This window comes from Dromiciops gliroides, chromosome 3, assembly GCF_019393635.1.
Source record: "Dromiciops gliroides isolate mDroGli1 chromosome 3, mDroGli1.pri, whole genome shotgun sequence".
In the NCBI taxonomy this organism is placed as follows: Eukaryota; Metazoa; Chordata; class Mammalia; order Microbiotheria; family Microbiotheriidae; genus Dromiciops; species Dromiciops gliroides.
Window position 1 is genome coordinate 59,866,390 of NC_057863.1, and position 15,416 is coordinate 59,881,805.

General features: G+C 48.6%; 1 protein-coding gene across 3 annotated transcripts in view; it reads left to right on the plus strand.

Moving 5' to 3' along the window:
- Nucleotides 1-913: 913 nt before the first annotated feature.
- IRS1 (insulin receptor substrate 1) overlaps nt 914-15,416 on the plus strand; it is an 83,469-nt gene continuing 68,966 nt past the window's right edge. The window contains exons 1-2 of one of the 3 annotated variants that reach the window (XM_043992306.1): nt 914-1,037; nt 1,467-5,626. In XM_043992306.1, coding sequence (XP_043848241.1) covers nt 1,824-5,603 — 3,780 coding nt within the window. In that variant the 5' untranslated portion in view covers nt 914-1,037; nt 1,467-1,823 and the 3' untranslated portion in view covers nt 5,604-5,626. Of the gene's footprint in view, nt 1,038-1,192; nt 5,627-7,654; nt 7,791-15,416 lie in introns of those variants that run through there. The other 2 variants (XM_043992304.1, XM_043992305.1) reach the window with 2 other exon arrangements.

Below are 15,416 nucleotides of genomic sequence, written 5' to 3' on the forward strand. Positions count from 1 at the left end.
TCTCGTTTGAGATAAGAGACTGTGCTGTCAGTCATATATTAAACGTTCACGAAGCACCTACTATGTGCAAGACGCGAGGAGAAACAGGCTAATAACCGTCTCCAGTTCCCTAGTTCTTGGTGGGGGTCTGGTCCTTCCCCCCATCCCCCCCCCCCCTTTTCAGCGCTAGTTTCCCGAGCAGCCGGGGGCGCGAGGTTGCTGTTGTGCACCTACGCCCCACGGCTGGACCACTCCCCTCCTCTCTGCCTCCTTCTAGGTCAAAGCTGAAATAAACAAACAAGCCAGGCTGCAGCCGGGCATGCTCAGTTGGGCCAGGGCAGGTTTGGGTCGGCGAAGTCAGAGGCTTTATTTTTTGGGTGTATATGTGTGTGTGTGTGTGTGTATTCGCGTGTGTATGCGTGTCTGAGTGTGCACTCCCCGGCAAAGCCGCCGCTCCGGGGCGCTGCCTGAGCGCAGCGCGGGGAGGGGGAAGGAGGAGGAGGAAGAGGAGGGGGGAGAGAGGAGGGGGGAGCAGGAGGGCGGGCGCGGGTCGGATCGGAATGTAGCAACCTCGACTGGAGCCTCTCGGCGGCGGCGGCGGCGGTGGTGGTGGCAGCTCCCTTCGTCACGTGTCGCGGTCCTGGGAGGGAGACGCGGCGGCGGCAGAGGCAGGGGGGCCCAGCGCAGGCGGGCCCCGACGCTTGTTTGGGTTCTGCAACTCTCCGAGGAGGAGGAGGAGGAAGGAGGAGGAGGGAGGAGGGACTGCCCCGGCTCCTCCCTCCCAGGGAGAAGGCGACTCAGCCTAGGACTCCTCTCCCCAGTTTCCCCCCAGCTCCCCGCCAGCCCTCGGGGGCCGCCCAGGCAGCGGATTGGAACGCGGGCGCCGCGGAAGCCCCCACCTCCTGCCCTGCCCGGCTGCATTGCGCGTGGAAATGGCCCTTTCTCGGCGAGTGCATGGGGCCGGCCTCGGGATCCCTGGCAGGCGGCGGCAGCAGCAGCAGCAGCAGCAGGAGCGGCGGCGGCGGCAGCCCCGCGCCCGGCTCTGAGATCCGATCCCGGTATTTCTGGGGAGACGAGGAGGAGGAGAACGACGAGGAGGAGGAGGAGGAGGAGGAGTGGGGGGTGGGGCCGCTGGTGGTGAGGCTCAGGCTGCTGCTGGTGGCGGCGGTGGGAGGGTGAGGGTGGGAGGAGAGGGAGGAGAAGAAGGAAGAGGAGGGGGAAAGGGAGGAGGAGGAGGAGGAGGGAGAGCCCTGTGCAACGTTGGGACTTGGCTACACGCCTCCCCCTGCCCAAGGATATTTAATTTGCCTCGGGAATCGCGGCTTCCAGTGGGGGACTCAGAAACCGGAGGAGTGTGTGCAGGAGAGGTAGAGAGAGAGAGAAAGGGGAAAAGCAGGGACCCCCCCCCCACCCAACCCCCCCAGCTCCTCCTCCCTGTGCAGGAATCCAGCCCATGCAATGAAAGATGCATCTTTGCTTCTTCCCAGCGGCGGCTGAGAGGAGACTTTGCTCTCTATGGATTGGGACTGGCCTCGTCCAGGACTGATTTTCACCCCCAAGGGCATGAAACACCCATAAACTCTCTGGCTGGGGATCCGGACTTCTCCAGCAGCTGTTTTTCCTCCGATCTCCGGCGGGGGAGAAGAACCAAGAGATTTGGATCAAGGACAAGGGGGAGGTTGTATTTTTTTTTAAACCGCTCCCCCCCCCCTCCTCGGGCTGACTTGTTTGCATGTGCTGTGTTTGGGGGAGGTGCCCGCTCTCTCACCCACCCGCTCGTGTTTCTGCCCACCCCTCATTCCTTGCTCGGCGGCTGGGGCGGCAGCGGCAGCGGCAGCGGCAGCATGGCGAGCCCACCCGAGGGGGACGGCTGCTTCTCCGACGTGCGGAAGGTGGGCTACCTCCGCAAACCCAAGAGCATGCACAAGCGCTTCTTCGTCCTGCGGGCGGCCAGCGAGGCCGGGGGGCCGGCCCGCCTGGAGTACTACGAGAACGAAAAGAAGTGGAGGCACAAATCCGGCACCCCCAAGCGCTCGATCCCGCTCGAGAGCTGTTTTAACATCAACAAGCGGGCCGACTCCAAAAACAAACACCTGGTAGCCCTCTACACCCGGGATGAGCATTTCGCCATTGCCGCGGACAGCGAGTCTGAGCAGGAGAGCTGGTACCAGGCGCTTCTGCAGCTCCACAACCGAGCCAAGGGGCATCACTTGCACCATTCTCACCACGAGGCTGCAGCTTTTGGAGTGGGAGGGGGAGGAGGAGGGGGGAGCTGCAGCGGCAGCTCTGGCCTGGGAGAAGGGGGCGAGGACAGTAGCTACGGAGAAATGGCCCCGGGACCGGCATTCAAGGAGGTTTGGCAAGTGATCCTGAAGCCCAAGGGCTTGGGGCAGACAAAGAACCTGATTGGCATCTACCGGCTCTGCCTGACCAGTAAGACGATCAGCTTTGTGAAGCTCAACTCCGAGGCTGCGGCAGTGGTCCTCCAATTGATGAACATTCGCAGGTGTGGTCACTCCGAAAACTTCTTTTTTATCGAGGTGGGGCGATCTGCAGTGACTGGGCCTGGGGAGTTCTGGATGCAAGTAGATGACTCCGTGGTTGCACAGAATATGCATGAGACTATCTTGGAAGCCATGAGGGCCATGAGTGAGGAGTTCCGGCCTCGGAGCAAGAGCCAGTCTTCTTCCAACTGCTCCAACCCCATCAGTGTACCCCTGCGCAGACATCACCTCAATAATCCACCACCCAGCCAGGTGGGGCTCACCCGGAGATCCCGGACTGAGAGCGTCACTGCCACATCACCGGCCAGTGTAGTAGGTGGGAAGCCCTGTTCTTTCCGAGTCCGGGCCTCCAGTGATGGAGAAGGGACCATGTCCCGACCAGCTTCAGTGGATGGCAGCCCGGTGAGCCCCAGTACTAACCGGACCCACTCACACCGGCATCGGGGCAGCTCCCGCTTGCACCCACCCCTCAACCACAGCCGGTCCATCCCAATGCCCTCCTCCCGATGTTCCCCTTCAGCCACAAGTCCAGTCAGCTTATCATCCAGCAGCACCAGTGGCCATGGGTCAACTTCAGATTGCCTCTTCCCTAGGAGGTCTAGTGCTTCAGTGTCTGGCTCCCCCAGTGACGGGGGCTTCATCTCTTCCGATGAATATGGCTCCAGCCCTTGTGACTTTCGAAGTTCCTTCCGCAGTGTCACCCCAGATTCACTGGGTCACACCCCACCAGCCAGGGGTGAGGAAGACCTGAGCAACTATATCTGCATGGGAGGCAAAACCACACCTAACTTGACGGCCCCCAATGGCCACTATAACCTATCCAGAAGTGGCAATGGGCACCGCTACACCCCGGGAGCTGGCCCAAGCCCTGCCACAGTTGGAGATGAGGCCGCCACTGCGGCAGAGCTGGAGAAGAGTTTCCGCAAGAGAACTCACTCAGCAGGTGCCTCTCCTACTATTTCCCACCAGAAGACACCTTCTCAGTCCTCCGTGGCATCCATTGAGGAGTACACAGAGATGATGCCTTCCTACCCACCCTGTTCAGCAGCTGGCAGTGGGAACCGAGTGCAACCCTACAGGCACTCAGCCTTTGTGCCCACCCATTCCTATCCCGAGGAATGTCTGGAGATCCATCCCTTAGAGGAGCGGAGTGGCCACCATCAGCGGGTGGACACTCCAGTGCTACACACAGATGATGGCTACATGCCCATGTCTCCTGGGGTGGCCCCGGTGCCCAGCGGCCGCAAGACCGGTGGAGATTACATGCCCATGAGCCCCAAGAGCGTATCTGCCCCGCAGCAAATCATTAACCCCGGCCGCCGCCATTCCCAGAGGGTGGACCCCAATGGCTACATGATGATGTCTCCCAGTGGCAGCTGTTCTCCTGACAGCGCAGGTGGATCGGGCAGCAGCCATGCCGGCGCTGCTTCTGGGAACAGTTACGGCAAGTTATGGACAAATGGGGTTAGTGGCCACCATCACCATCACCACGTTCACCCCAAGTTATCTGTGGAGAGCAATGATGGGAAGCTGCCTTGCAGTAGTGACTACATCAACATGTCCCCAGCTGGGGACTCTGCCACCAGCAGCCCTTCTGACTGCTACTGTGGTCCAGATGACCCCCAAAACAAAGCCATCTACTCCTACTACTCATTGCCAAGATCCTTCAAACACACTCATCAGCAGCAGCTTCAGCAGCAGCAGCAGCAGCAGCAGCAGCAGCAGCAGCAGCAGCAGCAGCAGCAGCAGCAGCAGCGCCGAGGAGAGCCTGAAGATGGTGGCCGGCTTCATCACCTGCGCCTCTCCGTCAGCTCGGGCCGCCTCCTCTATGCCACAGCTGCAGAGGACTCGTCCTCATCCACCAGCAGTGACAGCCTGGGGGGAGGGGGAGGTGCCCAGGAAGGGGCACACGGCCATCACCCCCATCAGGCCCTGCAGCAACACCTGCCCCGGAAAGTGGAGATGGTTGCACAGACCAAGAACCGCCTAACTCGGCCCACGAGGCTGTCTCTGGACGGCCCCAAGGCTAGCACCTTACCCAGGGCCCGGGAGCAGCCACAACAGCCTCTTCTCCCCCCAGAGCCCAAGAGCCCAGGAGAATACGTGAATATTGAGTTTGTTGGTGACCAGCCAGGCTACCCCCATGGCTCAGCCGGCTCTCTCTGCTCACCCACAGTCAGGTGCCCAGCCCAGCGACAGCCAGCCCCCAGAGAAGATGAGGCTGGCTCTGAGGAATACATGAACATGGACTTGAGGCCTCCTCGGAGGCCTGCCTGTCAAGAAAGCTTTGTGGGGAAGGCTGGAAGAGCGTGCCCCCTGCCCACCGGGGTGGGTGGTGTGTGTAGGCCCAGCCGAGCCGTGCCAAACAGCCAGGATTATGTGACCATGCAGGTGGGTGGGCCCTGTCCAGGCTGTGCGGATGCCTCCCTCGGCTATGTGGTTATGCAAACAAGCAGGGCTTCGGAAGAGTCCAGCGTCCCAGCCGCTGCTGCTGCCACTGCCCCTTCCCCCTCTTTTACAACCACCTCCCCTTCTGTCCCCCAGCACCAAGGACAGGCAGAGCTGGCTAGCCGCCCATCCCTGTTAGGAGGTCCAAAGGGACCTGGAGGGATCAGCGCCTTTACCCGGGTGAACCTCAGTCCCAGCCGCAACCAGAGTGCCAAAGTGATCCGGGCTGACCCCCAAGGGTGCCGGAGGCGGCACAGCTCTGAGACCTTTTCCTCTACTCCTAGTGCTGCCCGGGGCAGTAACGTTGCAGCGCCCTTTGGGACCGCTGGGGCAGGTGGCTCAGGGGCCAGTGGCAGCGGTGAAGATGTTAAACGCCACAGTTCTGCCTCCTTTGAAAACGTCTGGCTCAAGCCTGGGGATCTAGGGGGCCCACCCAGCAGGAAGGAGACATCCCAAACGAGCGGGGGTGCAGCAGGCTTAGAGAACGGACTGAACTACATCGACCTGGATCTGGTCAAGGATTTTAATCACAGGCCCCAGGAGTGTCCCTCTCTGCTGCAGCCTCATCAGCCCTGTGGCAGTGGCGGGGCCAGCGGGACCGGCTGCTCCAGTGAGGATCTCAGCGCCTATGCTAGCATTAGCTTTCAGAAGCAGCCCGAGGACCTGCCCTAGCTCCTCCTGAAAAATCACAGCAGGTGAGTTACCCAGTGAGAGAGGCTGGCTGCAGAAACTTGTCCCCTATTGCTGCCCGCCTCCCTCCCTCCCTCCTCCCCCTTCTCCATCTTCTCTTCCCCACCCTTCAGAGCCTGCACACGAAGACATACACACATACACCCCCCCTCCAAACAACACACACACACACACCTTCAAAACGTATACACATATACACACCCCCTCCAAACAACACACATACACCCTCCAAACAACACACATCCCTTCAAAACACATATACATACACCCCCTCCAAACAACACACACACACACACACACACACGCCTTCAAAACATACACACATACACACCCCCCTCCAAACAACACACATACACCCTCCAAAGAACACCCCCCCTTCAAAACACATACACACTCATACACACCTTCCAAACAACACACATACACCCTCCAAACAACACCCCCCCTTCAAAACACATATACACACATCCCCTCCAAACAACACACATACACCCTCCAAAGAACACACACCCCCCTTCAAAACACATACACACTCATACACACCTTCCAAACAACACACACCCTCCAAGCAACACACAGTTATCACCCAGTGATCTACAGGCAAAGCTTGGCACCTAGCAGAGTCCAAACTGCATTCTGTCACTGTCATTGTTTTGTCAGGAGAGTGGATAAGGGATAGGTGTTACTGGTCACCTTGACACATACAGGTATCTAGATTTATAGCTAGCTAGCTATGCAAATACATAGCATATGATGAATATGTGTGTATATGTGTCTATACGTGTATACCTACACACACCATTTCTAAGGCATGATCTGTTCTTGTTAGTGATTGCAACAGTATTTAAGAACCAAACCAAAACAAAAAATCAACAGACTGGTCTCCAGGGTTGGGGAGGGGGAGGGGGAAGGGGAGGGGGAGGCGGAGGGTGGAAATCTTGCTACAAAATAATATTTACTTGAGTGTTAAACAAGTGGCTAACCACTCCATCTGAGGCTGGTTTAACCTAAATTCAGGGTTGCCTTGTCAACTTGGGACTTTGGGTCTGTGATTTCAGAAAGCTAAGGCATCATAAACAGAAATCGGAAGCCATGTTCAAAATGCCCTTAAAAGATTTCGTCAATAAATTCTAATCTAGTTTCTTTAAACAAAAAAATATTAAGAGTGAAGTAATAATGGGCAAAGAAATAAGATCCCTCTTTGTTCCTGAATCAATATTCCAACAATATTATTCACATGTAGACACATCATCTCTTAGGCATGACTGTTTTTCAGACAGGATATGCAGTAATCCTCTGCATGAAACTGGGACCCATTATTAGTGAAGACTAATGGAGGTTCATTACAGTGTGTCTGCATTACAGTAGTCTGCTTTTGGAAATGTCTGTGCTGAGACTGAAATATCTGTTGGGGGCTACTGTCCAGTTGATTCAAAATTACTTAAGCTATTTTTTTTTGTGGGGTTTGAAAGCAAGGAGAATTGTCAGGAAACGGGGGATTTTTTTTAAATTGGTTTTTACATAGAGCATGAATGAACTATATTAAGTGCCACCTTCTGTCTATCTCATTTGCTGTTTCTTGAATACATTTTAGTAGTAAATGTTGAAAGTTGACTATGGAAATACTATAGCTAAGGCTGTGATGAGGATGAACATAGTTGCTATTGCCTACCTTTTACCCCCATGGAGCATGTTGCCTAGCTGGTGGTCATAACTGTGGGTTGATCTGTGGAGTACTTCTGCATATAATGAGTTGGCTACTAAAGAAGTTTCCAGCATTTGGAAACAATTTATTCTAGTAGTGAACTAGTTATCTTGTGATTCTTTCTCATTCCTGTTTCAAACATGAATTGTTTAAAATTTAAAAATTTTTTTTAGTGTTTGCTTTCTTAAAGCATTTGTGTTTCGTTCATAAAATATTCATTTTTTTTGTACTGATCTTTCAGTCAAGTCAGTTAATTTCTAGAGGAACAATTTCCTTCATTCTAGTAGCTTTAGCTGTTTGACCCACATTAATCATTATTTTGTTTTAGGTGTGTGAAAACATGCAACCAGAAGGTAATGACATCAAATCAAGCAAGAGTTTAGATTCTAGGATTCGTCAGCAGAGTGATGTTTACTTGTTTATTATCTTCAGTGTGCTTGCTTGACCCAGATGGGCTATGGTGTGTTGGGTGTAAATATTTGGAATTAAATTTATCAATGAAAAACTGTCTTGTTCCTTTGAAATTAGATTCCTTGGAGTATGAATCACTTGTAGAGTAGACAGAAGTTTAAAAAAATGTTGTTTCATCATATTTATTCATAGCTCTCCATAATTGAGCCAAAAAACTGAGCAAGAGAGTAGATCTTTAGTAATATTCTTCCCAGAGAGAAATGTGTTCACCTCAGGTGGAAGGGATTACCCCAAGTATATTCATTCATAAAATATTGCTTTTTTTTTTTGCCTTAAGCTTCCATTTCAAGGCAACTCTAAATTTCTATTGTGACCCTTCTTTTGCTTCTCATTCTTAAAATTGGCATTCATATCTTTTCTGGAAAAATAATACTCTGGGAGGATAAGCAAATCCTCATAATCACAGAATAAGGAGTGTATGTGTGTATGTGTGTGAGATATTCCTCAATATTTATTAGTGAGATGGAAATGTGGGACATATGCTTCTCTGTGAGCTTTGGGGAGGGTAGGGCTAGTGTGAAGTTAGTTATCAAAACAAAATTGGGGCACATTTTCTTCGGTAATGCCTACTTTAGGCCTGTTTTCAGTCATTCAGTTAAAAGGTATTTTGCTTAACCTGATACAAACATGAATCATATCAGTTAGTGGCCAGACTGCAGCTCATACATAAAGCTAAGGAAATTTTGCATTTGTGAAAAACCCGTTGTAACTTCCTGGGTATTTTTTTTCTTTTCACTTAGATGGAGCTTGCATCTTTAGGTAGGGATAAAGGGGAACGTGGGACTGTGAGAGGCCTAAGGTGCTAGTTAGTTACTGTTTTATTTCTTCTTTCATTCTAAACTTTTTGGATTTTTCACCTTCTCTTTTCCTTCTCCCCTCCACTGTCCCCCAAAACTCCTTTCCTTCCTCTCTCCTTATCTCTGGTTTCCTTGTCTGTTCTTCCACTCTTTGACCCCCCCCCATATAAGACTAAGTACTTGTAACTCACTAGGGCATGGGGGAGGGTACAAAAACAACAACAAAAAAGAAAAACAGCCCCTGCCTTCGGAGAGCTTACAGTCAATCCAGTAGAGAGGGCTAGGGACCACTCAGATTAATACAAGTTTGATTATGAGGAATGTTCAGAACAGGTTGGGGAGATCTAGAGATTAGAGCAGGATGGGTCACTTCCAATTTAGGAAAGGGGGAGGGGAAGCAAGTGTGGTTTATACTCCTCTCCCGCCTTAGTAGAAGGTTGACTCCCCCCCCCCCCCCCCCCCGGCATTTCTTCCACCCCCCCCCACCCCCCATCCCCTGCCCCCCATACACTTCCCTGGCGGTTGATAGTCCAGGGTGATCGCCTTCTGTTGCCTGTGGGAGGAGTTCGGAGCTCAGCTAGGCGGGGAAAGAGGAATGGGCGTGGATTGGAGTGCAGGAAAACAGAAAATCCGGGGAACCGGGAAATTGGTGTTTTCGGGGTACACCTGAGGATTCCGACCCGCAGCCGTTGCGTTTAGTTGCCCGTGGCTAGCCAGCCAGCTGTGACTCTAAGCCTTTTTTTATTTTGGAAGGAGTGGCCAGACCATAGTGGCCTCCCTCCCCATCCCACCCTCCCTCCTCCACCACCACCACCACCATTTGCGGGAAAGCCACGTGGATTCTTGTTTTGTCTTCTCCCTTTCGGGTTTTTTTTTTGTCCTTTGTTTTGGTTTAGGGCGCTACCTTTCATTCCTTTGTGATTTGAGGTGCTGGTCTGTATTCCTACGTCTCCTCCTGGGTGATCTCCTCTCCCCACCCCTAGTTCTTGCTCTCCTCCCTTTCTTTTGGTCCCTATGTTTCGTTATTTTCACCCATGTCCCCAAGGGCACCCGTAGCGTCTCCCCGCCCCCCCTTTTAGTGCACCCTGCCAGTCTTGCTACCTAGCTTGGCTTTTCTGCCGGGCACCTGGCTACCTCTCAGGAGCTGGGAGGTGTGGCAGGGACCCTCGGGGCCAGGCTGGAGGGGTTGGGGAGGTGGGGGCGTCTCTCAGGGTGGCAGCAGAGCTCGATGAAGCTCAGGCGGGCACGGTAGCCCTGGCGTCTGGCACAGGCTGTGAAGGCTGGCAAGGGCCGATCGAGGAAGGACTGGCAGTGGTGACTTGGAGTGGGGAGGGGGCCGAGGGGGCGGAGGCTGGGCTGCAGCTGGGGTTCTGCCGCCTCCTTTCCTCCCACTTTGGCCAGCTCGGCTCCTTCCCCAGGGGGGCCCCCCAGTGGCCTCGGCCTGGGGCCAGGTGGTGCCAGTCAGCATCCAGCTAGCATGCTGATTTAAATATTGAGCTCTCTCTTCGTCCTCCGCAAGTTTTATCAGCCCTCTCTTATTTTGGCATCTACACCAGGTTGTGAACTCAGAAAGGAAAATACGACCAGCCGGAGGGCAGGTTAGAAATTGGCCTTCTTGTTTTAAATAAAGAGAACCCCCAAATGATTCTCCCCCCTCTTTTTTGGTATCCTCAGCGCCCCCCACAATTCCTGGCACGTAGTAGGCACTTAATAAATGCTTCTTGTTGTCTAGTAAGCGCTTAATAAATGCTTGTTATCATTAATGTTGCTAATGATAATGAATCAGTGCCTGGCCATTTTCTTATCAGTCTCATCTTTTACTCTGGGTGTTAACTTCCCCCTTTTCCCTTCCTTGGAGGTCTCCTAACTCCGTGTGTTGGAGAAGTTACATCTAGTGATGGGCTGGGCCGGCCTGGCAGTTTCCAAGGGAATCTTGGTTTTAAATCTTGCTAATGAAAAGGAGGAACTACAATGAGAGAAATGCAGCTACAGTAATTGGGGCCTTTTGTGACATTCTCCCTTAATGACTCACTCTTCAGAAAGCCAGCATCTAAGTCCAAAAGGTTTTTTTTTTTAAATCCTAAAACAGTAAACTGCATGAATTTAGGGAATTTAGGGGGTAATAGATATAGGCACTTAAATTTGCTGGTTACCAACAGAAGTAGGAAATAAAGCTTTAGTATTTTTAAGTCATTATAAAATTTAAATCAATCTAGCATAATTTTAAGTGGCACAGGACAAGAGAATTCAGTTTGTGAAAGTTGGTTGCACACCCACCTCAATTACATACATAATAGGAAATATAGACACATATTACATATGTGTATAATTTATAATTTATTGCCAGCTTTCATATATGTTCCTTTCCATTCTGTTCTGATGTCCTCGTCCTCCTCCTTCTCTCTCTCTCTCTCTCTCTCTCTCAAAAAAGAAGGAAGGATGAAAAGAGGGGGATGGTGGGAAGAAGCACCTTTCCCTTGGACTCACTTGTGTGGCCTTTGTTCTCTTACTGACTTCAACCAGCTCAGCCTAAAGTTCTCTTCCCCACACTGAATCATATGTCCTGAAGGCAGTACTTTTCCGTAGGTGCTGATTGAAACATCACAAGGGAACTGTGTATGATTTGGCATGCCATGCCAAAAAAAAAAAAAATGTAATGTCCTAGAGCGACTTCCAAGCAGAATGTGAAGTTCTTTGACTTCAAAATAGCTTTAACAACAGAGTTCAAGTCACCGGCAAAACTACCGCTGTAACCCTTTTTAGACTAATTCGGAAGACTTAAAAATAAAATCCATAAACTGACAATTCTTTAACTTCTCACTCTCCACTCCAAAACCATTTTTTAATATTACATCCTACTTTTGGATGAATAGTTGGAACTCCTGCCACTGTTATTGTCCAAAGAATAAATAAATGCTGTCCATGGTATTGACTTGAAAAGCCAGAACTCAGAATTCCCCGGGGCTATTTTTCTCTTTGTCCATCTAGCCTCTTAGGCAAGTCCTAAAATAAGACCCCTGCTCTCAGGAGGCAACTACTAGCATTCCTTTACTGGGTCAAATTTAAAGAAATATTGATGTATAAAATGGGTTTGTGGTTTGGGTTAGCCTAGTGGATATCAGAAAGTCCTAGTCTATCCAGGTGTAGGTTTTTGAGGTTCATATACTTTATTTCCTAGCCATAGATCCTGAAGGAAGGCCCTCAGATTGATTCCAGGTTGGCCCCAGTAGCCTAGGGAATATTTGGGTACCTTTCATGTTAGTAAGGAAAGTGTCCAGATTCCACCAGGTAAACTTTAGGACTGGTCTGACCTTCAGTGATCCTGATGACTAGATCTGAGAAATCTCCAGACTAATTTGGATCCTTCTATTCTGTGCACATGAGATGAATTCTAGTCTGCCAATCATGGGGCTATTGGTAGAGCCTTGGATGCCACCACATAGAGCGTGCCACTCTTCAACCATGTTGTGCAGCCATGAGTATACACTATCATGAGTAATTCTTGTTCAGTTTATTCTTGCAATATTTTAACATCCACAAGATTTTAGCTAGATATTCAGGCAAGAAAAAGCATCTGAAAAGCTTCCATAAAAGGTGGAGAAGAGCTTTGCTTTTGCAGTCATATTGTTGTTCAGTTGTGTCCAACTCTCCGTGACCCCATTTAGGGTTGTCTTGGCAAGGATACCAGAGTGGTTTGCTATTTGCATTTCTGTCTCATTTGACAGATGACGAAGCTGAGGCAAACAGGGTGAAGTGACTTGCCTAGGGTCACACAGCTAGTAAGTATCTGAGTCTGAATTTGAACTCAGGTCTTCCTGACACTCCATCCATTGCACTGCCTAGCTGCCTGCACTGTGTCTTTTCATTTTTACACTTCAGGATTTGGTGAATTGAGCAGCAGCCTTAGAGCCTGGAAGAACTGGGCTCCAGTTCCACCTTTGACACATGCTTGCTGCGTGACCCCGGACTAGTCCTTTGGTGGTTGTCCTTTGTGCTCTAAGAGAACCAAAGTGACCTCGCTATGTTAGGGTCAGGGTACAGGGTGTCTGACTGTGGCTGATCACATCAATTTGAGGTCGAAAGACTCTTCCATGAGTTGGGCACAAACAGTCCATGTGTCTCTATGGGCAAATGTTTATGAATTGCAGAAAAGATGGTAGCCTACATTGGTAGAGGGAATTTTCTAATTCAGAAGTTCCCTCTACCAATTAAATCAAGGGTCCAGTCTCTATCTCTATCCTGAAATCCTATGGTTTGTTTTTTCCTGTTTAACTATATGTAAAAGATTGAAACATTTCTTGTGATAATTAAATTTGTTTGGTCTTGAATTTTCTGCTTTAAGTTTTCTGCATAGTTTACATTGGATTCTGTATGGTGTTTCCAGTTTTCTCCTGAGGATTGAGTTTTTGCTATATTCTGGAACTCTAAGCTTTCTGTACTTACTACCTCATAGATTTCATAAATCATTAGAATAGTCCATTGACTTTTTTCATTCAATGCTTCATTGATTTAGCCTTTCCCAAACCTTCTTTAACCGTGGTAGTAATCAGATAAATTTCTTAGCTCTATAATATATAAATGTTACCTTTTCAGCTTTAATGGTAATTCAGCATAATGGTGCTCTTAACAATCTGAAAAAGTGTCACCGTTCTCCTCACCCTCTTTCTCTGCCCTTCAGGAAGTGAAATATTGGTTGAGGTAGCAGTTTCTTTCTTTACTTTATAAGGTTTTTGGCAATTGCATTCAAAAGAGGACTTCTCTCATAATAAGCTACTAGAGATCAGTGATTTCTAGAAATGGTCCCATAATGAAACAAAGGTATTCTATGTTTGATATATGTATAAAATATAATTGTGTGTCACAAATAAAATAAAAATGTTTTTGAAGCTATTTTGTTTTTAAAATAACAAGTATGGGGCAGCTAGATGGTGCAGTGGATAGAGCACTGGCCCTGGAGTCAGGAGTACCTGAGTTCAAATCCGGCCTCAGACACTTAACACTTACTAGTTGTGTGACTCTGGGCAAGTCACTTAACCCCAATTGCCTCACTAAAAAAAGAGAAAAAAAAAGAAAAAAAAGAACAAGTATTATCCTTTTAGTCATATAAACCATAGTTTTAGTATCTTTTGATTCATTTCCTAGATATGCCCAATTTTAAGAAACTATCCTAATAACTTTATTTTTAAAATTTTGTATTCAGGGCAGCTAGGTGGTGCAGTGGATAGAGCACCGGCCCTGGAATCAGGAGTACCTGAGTTCAAATCCGGCCTCAGACACTTAACACTTACTAGCTGTGTGACCCTGGGCAAGTCACTTAACCCCAATTGCCTCACTAAAAAAAAAAAATTGTATTCAGATAAACCCTGAAGGAGAAAGCACTTTGATTTTTTTTTTAATTGAATTCCATTTTAGTATCAGGCAGTGGATAGAATGCCAGGCCTGGAGTCAGGAAGACCTGTTCATTCAGCCTGTATGACACTAGGCAAGTCACTTGACTTTGCTTCAGTTTCCTCATATGTAAAATGAACTGAAGAAGAAATGGCAAACCACTCCATATCTCTCCCAAGAAAACCCTGAATGGGGTTATGAAGAGTCAGGCATGATTGAACAACAACAATAACAATTTTAATATTAGTAAAACCTCTACTAATGGGGCAGCATGAGTTGTCTGTAGAGTGCCAAGGACCCAGGTTCAAATCCTTCCAATCCTGGGATACATACTGGCTGTCTGGCCATGCCAAGCAACTTAATTTCTCAGTCCTAGAGGCAAGACTATAGTTTACAGATGAGTTGTCAGTCTGTATTGATGGATATATTTACTATATACCAGGAGTTCCCTAAATAAATGAAATTATAGTTTGGAACATCCCCCCTCCCAAAAATAAGCATCTCTTTTGAAAATGTTACAGGACTATTTTTGTAGGTCAAAGAAAAGTAGGCTGGTTAGAGTTGTCATCTTTTTTGTTTTTCCTTTCTCCTAAAGAACAGAAACCACTTGAAGACAGAAACTCTTTCATTTATGTCTTCCTACCTCCAGTGACCAGCTTAGTGTCTGGCAAACTGTAAGCAATGAATAAAGGGTTGGGTTGTTTTGTTTTGTTTTGTTTTTGATTGATCATTAACATAGAGGTGATCATATTTGTCCTCAACTTAATTCACAAACATAGGAGGACTTTTTATATAACATACCTAAGGTAATTTGAATCCCTCAGACAAAGATAGCCTTGGTAGGGTTTGTCCCATGATCCATCTCTTAAAATCTGTATTTTTTTGTTAGATAAATATGGTGTGTGTTTGTTGCTGATTCAGTCATTTAGCAACAATATAATTTGAAATAATTAAATTAGATATATCTATGAAAAGATACTTTATGCATGGCTTTTAAATCCCATTTTCTCTTTTTAATTTAAGATGATACTTTTAATACCAAAGCCCTATCCCTGTATTTCATGGATGCATGTAACTAAGACTGTCATAAATCAGAGAATGAGTCTCGTCTTTTTAATGTCTTATCTTCAGGGCCTTATTTTACTGTACCAAACTGTTTCATTAATGTGTTAGTATGTTCCGAGATGCCTTAGTAAATAATAAATTGTTAAGATCTGTTTATTGTTAGCATGGGAAATGAACCTAAAAGGTTATAAGCTGTAGTGAGTAAAAGAGTCTTTCATCAACTCTCCATTTGTTTTGTTTTGTTAACTCCAAGGCAGTGATGGGCATCCTCTGATCTTCTTTGACACATCTGGGTCACACTGTTGAAGCATCCCTTAATCCTAAGTAGCTGCTGGTTGTGTTGTCTAGGGTGGAGTGATCAAAGAGGTG